The sequence below is a fragment of the Coregonus clupeaformis genome, chromosome 31, assembly GCF_020615455.1.
Source record: "Coregonus clupeaformis isolate EN_2021a chromosome 31, ASM2061545v1, whole genome shotgun sequence".
Taxonomy (NCBI): Eukaryota; Metazoa; Chordata; class Actinopteri; order Salmoniformes; family Salmonidae; genus Coregonus; species Coregonus clupeaformis.
The window spans coordinates 14296709-14313796 of NC_059222.1; the positions used below are offsets into that span (position 1 = coordinate 14296709).

Consider the following 17088-nt stretch of genomic DNA (forward strand, 5'->3'; position numbering starts at 1 on the left):
CACATGCATCATGCGCACACACACATCATGCACACACACACGTGTGTGAACACAGATGCACACCCACAGACAGGACAGACAACACAAAGATACATACACACACACACACGTTGTGAGAATGTTACATTCAAATCAAATCACATTTTATTTGTCACATGCTCTCACTGTGCTGCTTCAAAACAGATCGAGACCAGGACAATGGATAACATTCCTCTTAGTTTCCTTTTAGCTTTTCAAAGTTCCTAATTTCAACTAAGCAGTTTAAACAGCTTTTAGCTTTTTCTTTCACATCTCTGAAATTGTGAAAACACAAGAATGCAGTTCGCAAAAAGTTACCAATGAGGTCAACGTGAGAATGTACAGAAAGCATTGTCTACTAGTTTGAGGATAATTACATCATCTATGAAAAATAACTGTCTGCTATGTACTGTAGGTGTAGGACTTAGCAGGAGCTTAACTTCATTAAAAAGATGAGCGTTGTATTATTAGTAGACTTCCCATGGGTGAAACTAAAATAGACTAAGTAAGTGACTGTCTAAGTGGAGCAGGCCTTACCGGCCCTTCCTCCAGAGAGCTGTGCACACTCAGAGGCTCCATCAGAGGGGGGTAGGGGCACTCTGGCTCTGGGGGCTCCCAAGACGTCTCCCCCGATACTGGGTTGTAGAAGTACTGGATGCCACTGGTCACATCAAAGCACTGCTTCCAATCAGAGGTCCATGCAGGGGGGGAGGCGGAGGTGGGGGACTGAGAGGAGGGCGAGGGAGACGAACACACAGGCTCCTCAGCGGGAGCGTCAGGGTCTATGTGGGGGTTGTCCCAGGTGGTCTGCCCCGATTCGGGGTGGTAGTAGTACTCCTGTCCACTCTCCTGGTCAGTGTGCACCTCCCATCCCTCAGAGTCCAGGTAAGGAGGAGAGCAGGGAGGGGAGGAGGCAGAGGGAGGGGACTCGGAGATGCTTCTGCGGAGCTCCGCTACATTGACGTACACAGCGTTCTGGGCACTCTCATTGTCAACCTATGGGAAGAGCAGGAAATATGGGGTCAGGGGTCATCTGGAAATGTTTAGAACTACAGTGTGACGCCAAGTTAGCCTGGTCCCAGATCTGTTTATGCTGTGTTGACAATAACCATAGGAGTTGGCAAAACAGCACAACCAGATCTGGGACCAGGCTGAGGCCAAGTGACACTGATTCTAGGCAGTCAGAATGCTTAAATGCAGCAGAGCGCCAAATCGGTGAACAAAAAACTAACATCAACTTTAGTCTCCCAGCTCTATAGACAGTCAGTTGGTTCTGAGTAGATAAAAGTAGCTGTTATATTTCTGGAGAGTAAAAAAGGTACTCTCAATTATAGCACTTAGTACGAGGGTGGGAGAACAGTCTTTCTTCCGGTGCAGTCAGCTCAGAAAGTTACATCTAAAGATAAACAGAGAGCATCGAGCTCCAGACCACAACCCACTGCCTCGTTTTTGTCTAAATTTACAGACACTCACTATTACGCAGTTACCCACAGACACAGACTCGACAAACTAAAACTGTAGGCCTACTTCACAGTCCGCCCAGGCATTCATGTGTGACATTGTCTTCTGTCTAGGGGTGGTGGTAATGTTCCAGTGGCAAGAAAGAACAATAACAACTGTCCACATACCAGTGCCTTGCAAAAGTATTCATCCCCCTTGGCGTTTTAAATATTTTGTTGCATTACAACCTGTAATTTAAATGATTTTTTATTTAGATTTCATGTAATGGACATACATAAAATAGTCCAAATTGGTGAAGTGAAATTAAAAAAATTACTTGTTTCAAATAATTCTAAAAAATAAATAACGGAAAAGTGGTGCGTGCATTTTATTCACCCCCTTTGCTATGAAGCCCCTAAATAAGATCTGGTGCAACCAACTACCTTCAGAAGTCACATAATTAGTTAAATAAACTCCACCTGTGTGCAATCCAAGTGTCCCATGACCTCAGTATATATACACCTGTTCTGAAAGGCCCCAGAGTCTGCAACACCACTAAGCAAGGGGCAACACCAAGCTCTGGATAAAAGCTTCTGCTAAATTACGTAAATGTAAATGTAAAGACCAAGGAGCTCTACAAACAGGTCAAGGACAAAGTTGTGGAGAAGTACAGATCAGGGTTGGGTTATAAAAAAATATCCAAAACTTTGAACATCCCACGGAGCACCATTAAAAATCCATTATTTAAAAATGGAAAGAATATGGCACCACAACAAACTTGCCAAGAGAAGGCCGCCCACCAAAACTCACGGACCAGGCAAGGAGGGCATTAATCAGTGAGGCAACAAAGAGACCAAAGATAACCCTGAAGGAGCTGCAAAGCTCCACAGCGGAGATTGGAGTATCTGTCCATAGGACCACTTTAAGCCGTACACTCCACAGAGCTGGGCTTTACGGAAGAGTGGCCAGAAAAAAGCCCTTGCTTGAAGAAAAAAATAAGCAAACACGTTTGGTGTTCACCAAAAGGCATGTGGGAGACTCCCCAAATATATGGAAGAAGGTACTCTGGTCAAATGAGACTAAAATTGAGCTTTTTGGCCATCAAGGAAAACGCTATGTCTGGCCCAAACCCAACACCTCTCATCACCCCGAGAACACCATCCCCACAGTGAAGCATGGTGGGGGCAGCATCATGTTGTGGGGATGTTTTTCATCGGCAGGGACTGGGAAACTGGTCAGAATTGAAGGAATGATGGATGGCGCTAAATACAGGGAAATTCTTGAGGGAAACCTGTTTCAGTCTTCCAGAGATTTGAGACTGGGACGGAGGTTCACCTTCCAGCAGGACAATGACCCTAAGCATACTGCTAAAGCAACACTCAAGTGGTTTAAGGGGAAACATTTAAATGTATTGGAATGGCCTAGTCAAAGCCCAGACCTCAATCCAATTGAGAATCTCTGGCGCAACTTAAAGATTGCTGTACACCAGCAGAACCCATCCAACTTGAAGGAACTGGAGCAGTTTTGCCTTGAAGAATGGGCGAAAATCCCAGTGGCTAGATGTGCCAAGTTTATAGAGACATACCCCAAGAGACTTGCAGCTGTAATTGCTGCAAAAGGTGGCTCTACAAAGTATTGACTTTGGGGGGGTGAATAGTTATGCACGCTCAAGTTTTCTGTTTTTTAGTCTTATTTCTTGTTTGTTTCACCCCCAAAAATATTTTGCATCTTCAAAGTGGTAGGCATGTTGTGTAAATCAAATGATACAAACCCCCCAAAAATCTATTTTAATTCCGGGTTGTAAGGCAACAAAATAGGAAAATGCCAAGGGGGGTGAATACCTTCGCAAGCCACTGTAAACAAATACGCAAGGCCAATATTCAGGTTTCATTCAAAAGTTCTGCAATGGTTACTAAACTACAGTAGGCGTACTTTCAAATCTCCAAAATATAGAAATGTCAAAAATGTTAACATGACTCACACTTTTACTGAATATAGTCCAATTCAACCATTGACTGAATATAAATTAATGACATTTTATTATTCCTCTTATCTGGGACCCACAGTTATAGAAAGCATTTTACAGTATGAGGCACAATACGAAATGCATATACAGTATGTAAATATAGGCTTAGTCAAGGCCAATACACATGGTTAGGTTAGGTGAGTTAGCCTAGTTAGCCTAAATGTTAGTCTTGTTGTCATTGTTGTTGCAGATTGCCTCAAGTAATTGCCCCTCTGAGATAAATAAAGTTGTTTTAATTGTATTGAATAAATGAGAGTGAAGGAGAGAGAAGTAAATGACTAATGTACTTCTGTGTCCATCATTACAGAAAACTTTGGCACACTCACTTACTCTAGCTAAAATCAATGTTTTTCATTTACATTTGACATTTTAGTCATTTATCCAGAGCGACTTACAGGAGCAATTAGGGTTAAGTGCCTTGCTCAAGGGCACAGACAGATTTTTCACCTAGTTGGCTTGGATATTCGAACCAGCAACTTTTTGGTTACTGGCCCAACACTCTTAACCACTAGGCTACCTACAGTTGAAGTCCGAAGTTTACATACACTTAGGTTGGAGTCATTAAAACTCGTTTTTCAACCACTCCACAATTTCTTGTTAACAAACTATAGTTTTGGCAAGAAATCAGCCAAGACCTCAGAAAAATAATTATAGACCTCCACAAGTCTGGTTCATCATTGGGAGCAATTTCCAAATGCCTGAATGTACCACGTTAATCTGTACAAACAATAGTATGCAAGTATAAACACCATGGGACCACGCAGCCGTCATACCGCTCAGGAATGAGACGCGTTCTGTCTCCTAGAGATGAACGTACTTTGGTGCGAAAAGTGCAAATCAATCCCAGAACAACAGCAAAGGACCTTGTGAAGATGCTGGAGGAAACAGGTACAAAAGTATCTACAGTGGGGAAAAAAAGTATTTAGTCAAATCAAATCAAATCAAATTTTATTGGTCACATGCGCCGAATACAACAGGTGCAGACATTACAGTGAAATGCTTACTTACAGCCCTTAACCAACAGTGCATTTATTAAAAAAAAAAAAAGGAAAAATAAAACAACAACAAAAAAAAGTGTTGAGAAAAAAAAGAGCAGAAGTAAAATAAAGTGACAGTAGGGAGGCTATATATACAGGGGGGTACCGTTGCAGAGTCAATGTGCGGGGGCACTGGCTAGTTGAGGTAGTTGAGGTAATATGTACTATGTGGGTAGAGTTAAAGTGACTATGCATAAATACTTAACAGAGTAGCAGCAGCGTAAAAAGGATGGGGTGGGGGGGCAGTGCAAATAGTCCGGGTAGCCATGATTAGCTGTTCAGGAGTCTTATGGCTTGGGGGTAGAAGCTGTTGAGAAGTCTTTTGGACCTAGACTTGGCACTCCGGTACCGCTTGCCGTGCGGTAGCAGAGAGAACAGTCTATGACTAGGGTGGCTGGAGTCTTTGACAATTTTGAGGGCCTTCCTCTGACACCTCCTGGTATAGAGGTCCTGGATGGCAGGAAGCTTTGCCCCAGTGATGTACTGGGCCGTACGCACTACCCTCTGTAGTGCCTTGCGGTCGGAGGCCAAGCAGTTGCCATACCAGGCGGTGATGCAACCAGTCAGGATGCTCTCGGTGGTGCAGCTGTAGAATTTTTTGAGGATCTGAGGACCCATGCCAAATCTTTTTAGTCTCCTGAGGGGGAATAGGCTTTGTCGTGCCCTCTTCACGACTGTCTTGGTGTGTTTGGACCATGATAGTTCGTTGGTGATGTGGACACCAAGGAACTTGAAGCTCTCAACCTGTTCCACTACAGCCCCGTCGATGAGAATGGGGGGCATGCTCAGTCCTCTTTTTTTTCCTGTAGTCCACAATCATCTCCTTTGTCTTGGTCACGTTGAGGGAGAGGTTGTTGTCCTGGCACCACACGGCCAGATCTCTGACCTCCTCCCTATAGGCTGTCTCATCGTTGTCGGTGATCAGGCCTACCACTGTTGTGTCGTCGGCAAACTTAATGATGGTGTTGGAGTCATGCCTGGCCATGCAGTCATGGGTGAACAGAGAGTACAGGAGGGGACTGAGCACGCACCCCTGAGGGGCCCCGTGTTGAGGATCAGTGTGGCAGATGTGTTGTTACCTACCCTTACCACCTGGGGGCGGCCCGTCAGGAAGTCCAGGATCCAGTTGCAGAGGGAGGTGTTTAGTCCCAGGATCCTTAGCTTAGTGATGAGCTTAGAGGGCACTATGGTGTTGAATGCTGAGCTGTAGTCAATGAATAGCATTCTCACGTAGGTGTTCCTCTTGTCCAGGTGGGAAAGGGCAGTGTGGAGTGCAATAGAGATTGCATCATCTGTGGATCTGTTGGGGCGGTATGCAAATTGGAGTGGGTCTAGGGTTTCTGGGATAATGCTGTTGATGTGAGCCATGACCAGCCTTTCAAAGCACTTCATGGCTACAGACGTCAGTGCTACGGGTCGGTAGTCATTTAGGCAGGTTATCTTAGAGTCCTTGGGCACGGGGACTATGGTGGTCTGCTTGAAACATGTTGGTATTACAGACTCAGTCAGGGACATGTTGAAAATGTCAGTGAAGACACTTGCCAGTTGGTCAGCACATGCTTGGAGTACACGTCCTGGTAATCCGTCTGGCCCTGCGGCCTTGTGAATGTTGACCTGCTTAAAAGTCTTACTCACATCGGCTACGGAGAGCGTGATCACATAGTCATCCGGAACAGCTGGTGCTCTCATGCATGCTTCAGTGTTGCTTGCCTCGAAGCGAGCATAGAAGTGGTTTAGCTCGTCTGGTAGGCTTGTGTCACTGGGCAGCTCGCGGCTGTGCTTCCCTTTGTAGTCTGTAATAGTTTTCAAGCCCTGCCACATCCGACGAGCGTCAGAGCCAGTGTAGTACGATTCAATCTTAGACCTGTATTGACTCTTTGCCTGTTTGATGGTTCGTCGGAGGTCATAGCGGGATTTCTTATAAGCGTCCGGGTTAGAGTCCCGTTCCTTGAAAGCGGCAGCTCTACCCTTTAGCTCAGTGTGGATGTTTCCTGTAATCCATGGCTTCTGGTTGGGGTATGTACGTACGGTCACTGTGGGAACGACATCATCGATGCACTTATTGATGAAGCCAGTGACTGATGTGGTGTACTCCTCAATGCCCTCCGAAGAATCCCGGAACATGTTCCAGTCTGTGCTAGCAAAACAGTCCTGTAGCTTAGCATCTGCGTCATCTGACCACTTTTTTATTAACCGAGTCATTAATCAGCCAACAATTGTGCAAGTTCTCCCACTTAAAAGGATGAGAGAGGCCTGTAAATTTCATCATAGGTACACGTCAACTATGACAGACAAAATGAGGAAAAAAAATCCAGAAAATCACATTGTAGGATTTTTAATGAATTTATTTGCAAATTATGGTGGAAAATAAGTATTTGGTCACCTACAAACAAGCAAGATTTCTGGCTCTCACAGACCTGTAACTTCTTCTTTAAGAGGCTCCTCTGTCCTCCACTCGTTACCTGTATTAATGGCACCTGTTTGAACTTGTTATCAGTATAAAAGACACCTGCCCACAACCTCAAACAGTCACACTCCAAACTCCACTATGGCCAAGACCAAAGAGCTGTCAAAGGACACCAGAACCAAAATTGTAGACCTGCACCAGGCTGGGAAGACTGAATCTGCAATAGGTAAGCAGCTTGGTTTGAAGAAATCAACTGTGGGAGCAATTATTAGTAAAATGGAAGACATACAAGACCACTGATAATCTCCCTCGATCTGGGGCTCCACGCAAGATCTCACCCCGTGGGGTCAAAATGATCACAAGAACGGTGAGCAAAAATCCCAGAACCACACGGGGGGACCTAGTGAATGACCTGCAGAGAGCTGGGACCAAAGTAACAAAGCCTACCATCAGTAACACACTACGCCGCCAGGGACTCAAATCCTGCAGTGCAAGACGTGTCCCCCTGCTTAAGCCAGTACATGTCCAGGCCCGTCTGAAGTTTGATAGAGTGCATTTGGATGATCCAGAAGAGGATTGGGAGAATGTCATATGGTCAGATGAAACCAAAATAGAACTTTTTGGTAAAAACTCAACTCGTCGTGTTTGGAGGACAAAGAATGCTGAGTTGCATCCAAAGAACACCATACCTACTGTGAAGCATGGGGGTGGAAACATCATGCTTTGGGGCTGTTTTTCTGCAAAGGGACCAGGACGACTGATCCGTGTAAAGGGAAAGAATGAATGGGGCCATGTATCGTGAGATTTTGAGTGAAAACCTCCTTCCATCAGCAAGGGCATTGAAGATGAAACGTGGCTGGGTCTTTCAGCATGACAATGATCTCAAACACACCGACCGGGCAACGAAGGAGTGGCTTCGTAAGAAGCATTTCAAGGTCCTGGAGTGGCCTAGCCAGTCTCCAGATCTCAACCCCATAGAAAATCTTTGGAGGGAGTTGAAAGTCCGTGTTGCCCAGCGACAGCCCCAAAACATCACTGCTCTAGAGGAGATCTGCATGGAGGAATGGGCCAAAATACCAGCAACAGTGTGTGAAAACCTTGTGAAGACTTACAGAAAACGTTTGAGCTGTGTCATTGCCAACAAAGGGTATATAACAAAGTATTGAGAAACTTTTGTTATTGATATAATACTTATTTTCCACCATAATTTGCAAATAAATTCATTAAAAATCCTACAATGTGATTTTCTGGATTTTTTTTTCTAATTTTGTCTGTCATAGTTGACGTGTACCTATGATGAAAATTACAGGCCTCTCTCATCTTTTTAAGTGGGAGAACTTGCACAATTGGTGGCTGACTAAATACTTTTTTCCCCCACTGTATATCCACAGTAAAACGAGTCCTATATCGACATAACCTGAAAGGCCGCTCAGCAAGCAAGAAGCCACTGCTCCAAAACCACCATAAAAAAGCCAGACTACAGTTTGCAACTGCAAATGGAGACAAAGATCATACTTTTTGGAGAAATGTCCTCTGGTCTGATGAAACAAAAATAGAACTGTTTGGCCATAATGACCATCGTTATGTTTGGAGGAGAAAGGGGGTATTGCAAGCCGAAGAACACCATCCCAACCGTGAAGCACGGGGGTGGCAGCATCATGCTGTGGGGGTGCTTTTCTGCAGGAGGGTCTGGTGCACTTCACAAAATAGATAGCATCATGAGGAAGGAAAATTATGTGGATATATTGAAGCAACATCTCAAGACATCAGTCAGGAAGTTAAAACTTGGTCGCAAATGGGTCTTCCAAATGGACAATGACCCCAAGCATACTTCCAAAGTTGTGGCAAAATGGCTTAAGGACAACAAAGTCAAGGTATTGGAGTGGCCATCACAAAGCCCTGACCTCAATCCTATAGAAAATGTGTGGGCAGAACTGAAAAAGCGTGTGCGAGCAAGGAGGCCTACAAACCTGACTCAGTTACACCAGCTCTGTCAGGAGGAATGGGCCAAAATTCACCCAACTTATTGTGGGAAGCTTGTGGAAGGTTACCCGAAACGTTTGACCCAAGTTAAACAATTTAAAGGCAATGCTACCAAATACTAATTGAGTGTATGTAAACTTCTGACCCACTGGGAATGTGATGAAATAAATAAAACCTGAAATAAGTAATTCTCTCTACTATTATTCTGACATTTCACATTCTTAAAATAAAGTGGTGATCCTAACTGACCTAAAACAGGGAATTTTTTGTAGGATTAAATGTCAGGAATGTTGTGAAAAACTGAGTTTAAATGTATTTGGCTAAGGTGTATGTAAACTTCCGACTTCAACTGTACTTCCGTTGAAATGACCCCCATCTAAAATAGACGATCTGATCCTACATTTTCAGAGGCCCGAGTCTAACCTGGAGTCTTTTCTCATCTGTTCCAGTGGCTTAAGTTTCACCTGCTGTATTCCAATGAGAGGTCTCTGCCTGACTTTATGATTCCTGGGAGGTCCCTCTTAGAACCCTGATGGATATGTCATCATCATGGCACTGTGAGAGGGCCTGTTGATCTCTCCCTCCCTCTCCCATAGTCTAGATTTACATAGGGACCTTGACCGGCTATGCCTTCTGTTTGGGACTATCACACCAGGATCCTTTAGACTCTGACAAAATAACATCTGGTTTGAGGAATGGTGACAGGTCGGAAGCCTATTTATATGGGTCATAAACTCTCCTCTCACAGTCAACTGTGTTTATTTTCAGCAAACTTTACATGTGTAAATATTTGTATAAACATAACAAGATTCAACAACTGAGACATAAACTGAACATGTTCCACAGACATGTGACTAACAGAAATTGAATAATGTGTCCCTGAACAAAGGGGGGGTCAAAATCAAAAGTAACAGTCAGTATCTGGTGTGGCCACCAGCTGCATTAAGTACTGCAGTGCATCTCCTCCTCATGGACTGCACCAGATTTGCCAGTTCTTGCTGTGAGATGTTACCCCACTCTTCCACCAAGGCACCTGCAAGTTCCCGGACATTTCTGGGGGGGATGGCCCTAGCCCTCACCCTCTGATCCAACAGGTCCCAGACCTGCTCAATGGGATTGAGATCTGGGCTCTTCGCTGGCCATGGTAGAACACTGACATTCCTGTCTTGCAGGAAATCACGCACAGAACAAGCGGTATGGCTGGTGGCATTGTCATGCTGGAGGGTCATGTCAGGATGAGCCTGCAGGAAGGGTACCACATGAGGGAGGAGGATGTCTTCACTGTAACGCACAGCGTTGAGATTGCCTGCAATGACAACAAGCTCAGTCCGATGATACTGTGACACACCGCCCCAGACCATGACGGACCCTCTAAATCGATACCGCTCCAGAGTACAGGCCTTGGTGTAACGCTCATTCCTTCAACGATAAACGCGAATCTGACCATCACCCCTGGTGAGACAAAACTGCGACTTGTCAGTGAAGAGCACTTTTTGCCAGTCCTGACTGGTCCAGCGATGGTGGGTTTGTGCCCATAGGCGACGTTGTTGCCAGTCAGTGATGTCTGGTGAGGACCTGCCTTACAACAGGCCTACAAGCCCTCAGTCCAGACTCTCTCAGCCTATTGCGGACAGTCTGAGCACTGATGGAGGGATTGTGCATTCCTGGTGTAACTCGGGCAGTTGTTGTTGCCATCCTGTACCTGTACCGCAGGTGTGATGTTTGGATGTACCGATCCTGTGCAGGTGTTGTTACACGTGGTCTGCCACTGCGAGGACGATCAGCTGTCCGTCCTGTCTCCCTGTAGCGCTGTCTTAGGCGTCTCACAGTATGAACATTGCAATTTATTGCCCTGGCCACATCTGCAGTCCTCATGCCTCCTTGCAGCATGCCTAAGGCACGTTCATGCAGATGAGCAGGGATCCTGGTCATCTTTCTTTTGGTGTTTTTCAGAGTCAGTAGAAAGACCTCTTTAGTGTCCTAAGTTTTCATAACTGTGACCTTAATTGCCTACCGTCTGTAAGCTGTTAGTGTCTTAACGATCGTTCCACAGGTGCATGTTCATTAATTGTTTACATTTACGTCATTTAGCAGACGCTCTTATCCAGAGCGACTTACAAATTGGATCGTTTATGGTTCATTGAACAAGCATGGGAAACAGTGTTTAAACCCTTTACAATGAAGATCTGTGAAGTTATTTGTATTCTATCTTTGAAAGACAGGGTCCTGAAAAAGGGACGTTTCTTTTTTTGCTGAGTTATATGGGTAAGTTTGACAATTTTCCTCTGATTAATAATAATCTATTTAGTTTTTTGGTGATCAGATATGGACTCGGTGTCCCATCTAGAGGTTTTTGGTCTGTCATTAGCATCATTATTGATCTCATTATCACCACAAGGTAATCAATACACATAACCAGGCAATTGACCCGAAAATAGATCAACAAAATACAGACAAGCGATCTCTCGCTGTGTTGATTCTGGAATGCCCCCTCCCCTGCCCACTGGAAAAGATATCTACCCAGATTAAACACTGCACAGTAAACACACACTAACCAGAAGTGAGAAAGTCGGTCTTTGTGTGGGCAAAATGTCAGTGTCACCAATAAACATAAACAACGGACAAAACCCTCAATCTACCCATTACATCAACACCCACAGTAAGCACCTCACAGTAAATGTAATACCCATATGTGAGAAACTATGGTTTTGTGTTGGCAAATGTGTCAACTTACACCTGGCAAAACTCTAACTTCAAGAGTGCTTAACGGATCTATGCACTAAACATGTTACTGAGCAATACTCTCTGGGGATGACGTACACAGCAACACAGGAAAACAAAGTTGGGCTGAAGCAATATATCCGCAGTAGGGTGAGACCAAGTAGACTAAACAGGAAGCAAGAAGGTGATAACAAGGTAGACATAAATACTGTCAATGTTGTATATACTGTACAACAAACCCAACACACTCTGATCTACATTCTGAACCACCTAATTTAGCCATAGATCCATCAAAACCTAGTGCACTGCCAGTTTTACTGAGGCTGTATTGTTGCATTTAGACATACAGTATACAGTTAGTTCTGGACCTACCTGGGTTGCAATTGGTACAGCCAAGACCCCCCGTGCCTGATACCCATGCCGGGTCTTTGCATAAAGATCCACCATGTTTATGTAATCCCAATGAGTAGAGCCATATAATACAGCTGACCAGAGCACAGCTACACTACAGCTACACTAGCTACCACAGGACTGAACTGACAGGAGCTGAGGCAGGCAGGCACACATACACCGCAGTGCGCGCACACACCAATGACAGAGACGCCTCGGAAAGGAGAACTGCCTACTCTGTTACAATGACAGTGGGAGGGGGGGTGTTTCAGAGGGAGGGAGGCAGAGAGAGAGCGGGAGGCAGAGAGAGAGCGGGAGGCAGAGCGAGAGCGGGAGGCAGAGAGAGAGTGGGAGGCAGAGAGAGAGAGAGTGGCAGAGAGAGAGAGAAGGCAGATAGAGGGAGGACATGTCATTTGAACCCACTTCCTTTCGGTCTTACCAATGATGAAAAAGGAAATGTCGGCATGGAAACAAAGCTTTAGGAGAGTGCATTCCTTTTACTCAAGTGGTGAATTAGATTAATTGGCGAGGAAGCCAGGACAGAACTAAGAGGATACTGAAAAAAACCTCTCTGGGTTTATCTATTTCCCAGAAAGAAGGAACTTTAGCTAGACCACTGTACTCACAAAAGTCATGGTTTGACTGTTATAACTCTGGTTTGGGTTATATCTCCTTCTCTTTGTGAAGCAGTCTTTAAATTAACATTAGAACGTCTGTAATCAGCCTGAAAGTAAACGATAACAGTTCAAATCGGACTACTACTATGGTTTCCAAATCAAATGACAACAAATGTTTAAGAATTGCTTGACAAATGTACACAGAAAAGTACAATTGTGCACTGTGTAGAGGAGAAATGTACACATTTCAATGGACAACATTGCTGTAAAACTAGGAGGAACCCAGTGTAGCTGAAGCTCAGAATGCAGAGTTGGTGAGTGCTTGACTTGAGACAGGAAACTTTAGTGAAGGGACAGTTGCTCAACAATCACTTCCTTCCAGGCAGGATCAGACTGTTCACAGATCAGACAGTTGTACAGTTGAAGTTGGAAGTTTACATACACCTTAGCCAAATACATTTAAACTCAGTTTTTCACAGTTCCTGACATTTAATCCTACTAAAAATTCCCTGTCTTAGGTCAGTTAGGATCACCACTTTATTTTAAGAATGTGAAATGTCAGAATAATAGTAGAGAGAATGATTTATTTCAGGTTTTATTTATTTCATCACATTCCCAGTGGGTCAGAAGTTTACATACACTTAATTAGTATTTGGAAGCATTGCCTTTAAATTGTTTAACTTGGGTCAAACGTTTCGGGTAGCCTTCCACAAGCTTCCCACAATAAGTTGGGTGAATTTTGGCCTATTCCTCCTGACAGAGCTGGTGAAACTGAGTCAGGTTTGTAGGCCTCATTGCTCGCACACGCTTTTTCAGTTCTGCCCACAAATGTTCTATAGGATTGAGGTCAGGGCTTTGTGATGGCCACTCCAATACCTTGACTTTGTTGTCATTTAGCCATTTTGCCACAACTTTGGAAGTATGCTTGGGGTCATTGTCCATTTGGAAGACCCATTTGTGACCAAGCTTTAACTTCCTGACTGATGTCTTGAGATGTTGCTTCAATATATCCACATAATTTTCCTTCCTCATGATGCCATCTATTTTGTGAAGTGCACCAGTCCCTCCTGCAGCAAAGCACCCCCACAGCATGATACTACCACCCCCGTGCTTCACGGTTGAGATGGTGTTCTTCGGCTTGCAAGCACCCCCTTTTTCCTCCAAACATAACGATGGTCATTATGGCCAAACATTTCTATTTTTGTTTCATCAGGCCAGAGGACATTTTTCCAAAAAGTACAATCTTTGTCCCCATGTGCTGTTGCAAACTGTAGTCTAGCTTTTTTATGCCGGTTTTGGAGCGGCCTTTCAGGTTATGTCGATATAGGACTCGTTTTACTGTGGATATAGATACTTTTGTGCCGGTTTCCTCCAGCATCTTCACAAGGTCCTTTGCTGTTGTTCTGGGATTGATTTGCACCTAAGAATGTTCATCTCTAAGAGAGAGAACGCGTCTACTTCCTGAGCGCTATGACGGCTGCGTGGTCCCATGGTGTTTATACTTGCGTTCTATTGTTTGTACAGATGAACGTGGTACCTTCAGGCGTTTGGAAATTGCTCCTAAGGATGAACCAATTTTTTTTCTGAGGTCTTGGCTGATTTCTTTTGATTTTCCTATGATGTCAAGCAAAGAGGCACTGAGTTTGAAGATAGGCCTTGAAATACATTCACAAGTACACCTCCAATTGACTCAAATGATGTCAATTAGCCTAACAGAAGCTTCTAAAGCCATGACATCATTTTCTGGAATTTTCCAAGCTGTTTAAAGGCACAGTCAACTTAGTGTATGTAAACTTCTGACCCACTGAAATTGTGATACAGTGAATTATAAGTGAAATAATCTGTCTGTAAACAATTGATGGACAAAGTAAATGTCGTAACCGACTTGCCAAAACTATAGTTTGTTAACAAGACATTTGTGGAGTGGTTGAAAAACAAGTTTTAATGACTCCAACCTAAGTGTATGTGAACTTCGGACTTCAACTGTAGGTAGCCTAGTGGTTAAGAGTGTTGGACCAGTAACCAAAAAGTTGCTGGTTCGAATATCCGAGCCAACTAGGTGAAAAATCTGTCTGTGCCCTTGAGCAAGGCACTTAACCCTAATTGCTCCTGTAAGTCACTCTGGATAAATGACTAAAATGTCTAATGTAAATGAAAAACATTGGTTTTAGCTAGAGTAAGCCGAAATGTAGCACCATAACATCCATACTATCACAACTAATAGTATCATAATACGTATCATACCACCGCAACTAATAGCATCATCATAATTCATCAACCAATAGTATAATGATAACACCCCAACCAAGTGTCATGATAACACACCAACCAATAGTATCATAACACACCAACCAATAGTATCACAACACCCCAACCAATAGTATCATAACACACCAACCAATAGTATCATAACACACCAACCAATCGTATCACAACACACCAACCAATTGTATCATAACACACCAACCACTTGTATCACAACACACCAACCAATAGTATCATAACACACCAACCAATATAGTGGTTGGTGTACAATAGTAGCACTACATCTCCATCAATGACTGCAGTGTGTTTCAGGTTCAGGCTGGAGGTTGCGGTTGACATTTTGAATAGTTGTTGTTGTTGTTTACATCCATTGGCTTTGATGCACCAAGCAGGAATATTATCTGCAGTAAACATCAGAGCTGCCACGTGTCAACCAGTTGGCAAGACAGCAGAAACAGACTGGCACCCTGGCTAATACAGTTCCTGGAACATCCCAAATATTTCACCTCTATATTAGGCACCTGGGCACAAGGTGTTTTGTTATTCAAATGTGCCCGGGCCAGCAGCCTCACACACTATGCTTATGCTATTATGTAAGCACAGAGGAGGCCTTTATTTCAGACTCACAAACAAGGACCTGAGAGGACGACACACTTCATTGATGCAGACAGATAACTTACCAATGGATATGGCCCATAAAAATTCAAGTAATTTAATTCATTAATTTTTTAAAAGTTTGTCAAAGATCATATATCCTCTGTTTTGTGAGTGTTTCAAAATGAAATTCCAACTAAAAGAGATGTTGGCATCTTTCAAAAGATCTTTGGGACGTTGGTCCTATTGAGACATGAAAACATTGGACCGACATCGACATCTCTAGTTTGGATGATCAAGGCTATATATAGACAGACAGTGGTCAGTATTCAATCAAAACTTTCAGGGAAGGGTTTTCCCACCAAAAATCTCTAATCAAACGCATGCATTCTTTTTGACAGTAAATGTAATTAGAAACTGACGGTGCTTTTTATTTATTTTATTTAACCTTTATTTAACCAGGTAAGCCAGTTGAGAACAAGTTCTCATTTACAACTGCGACCTGGCCAAGATAAAGCAAAGCAGTGCGATAAAAACAACAACACAGAGTTACATATGGGGTAAAACAAAACATAAAGTCAAAAATACCACAGAAAATATATATACAGTGTGTGCAAATGTAGCAAGTTATGGAGGTAAGGCAATAAATAGGCCATAGTGCAAAATAATTACAATTAGTATTAACACTGGAATGATAGATGTGCAAGAGATGATGTGCAAATAGAGATACTGTGGTGCAAATTAGCAAAATAAATAACAATATGGGGATGAGGTAGTTGAGTGGGCTAATTTCAGAAGGGCTGTGTACAGGTGCAGTGATCAGTAAGGTGCTCTGACAAGTGATGCTTAAAGTTAGTGAGGTTATTCCCTAAAAAGTGCACTACTTTCAAATGGCACCCTAGTCCCTACATAGTGCACTACTTTTGATCAAAGACCAATGGTACAGTGTAAGTGAAGGCTACAGTTACAAGACATGTAAGATGATGCAATTCAGACACTAAGGCTCAGACACACCAATAACGGTTGCTGGCAAAAGAGTGAAAGCGAAGCACTGCAGAAGAGGAAACATTGTTATGATGTTGAACTAGCTCCTGAAGGAGACGATTGCAATATTTTGCCCTAAAGGAGAAAAACTCTCTCATACTGTAGCCTTGAGCAATGCTATGAAGCAGCAATCTGCCTGATTACTTAACCGCTTTAGCAATCATCCAATCAAACAATGGGGAAGCAAATTGGGGCCCAAATCACACCACAAAAACAGTCGGCCTATTGAATGAGTCTGACTCCTCCCCCGTTACATCACTCCTCATGGCCCAGAATCCTGGATTACCCCAGAGAATGCAGTGTGGAATTCTAGTTCTACCTCCTACAATCTACATACAGTACAGCACAGCACAGCACACCAGCCTTATCACGTCCCTACCTATCTCCTCACTTCACTTTACCTCAGGCCAGGCTGACTGACACTTTATTGACGCTCTTCTGACTGCACCCTGAGGCAGAAAACCAGCTCCAGTATGATCTGCAGGCAAAAAGAGCTCTCAAACATTGATATTCTAGAAAATAGATGGAACATAGATATGTATACAA

General features: G+C 43.6%; 1 protein-coding gene across 3 annotated transcripts in view; it reads right to left on the reverse strand.

Annotated features, from left to right (window-relative positions):
• Positions 1 to 17088, reverse strand: part of LOC121547595 (rho GTPase-activating protein 12) — a 34197-nt gene that overhangs the window by 6759 nt on the left and 10350 nt on the right. For all 3 annotated transcript variants that reach the window (XM_041858943.2, XM_041858942.2, XM_041858944.2), the window contains exon 4: positions 556 to 1014. In XM_041858943.2, coding sequence (XP_041714877.1) covers positions 556 to 1014 — 459 coding nt within the window. The remainder of the gene's footprint in view (positions 1 to 555; positions 1015 to 17088) is intronic.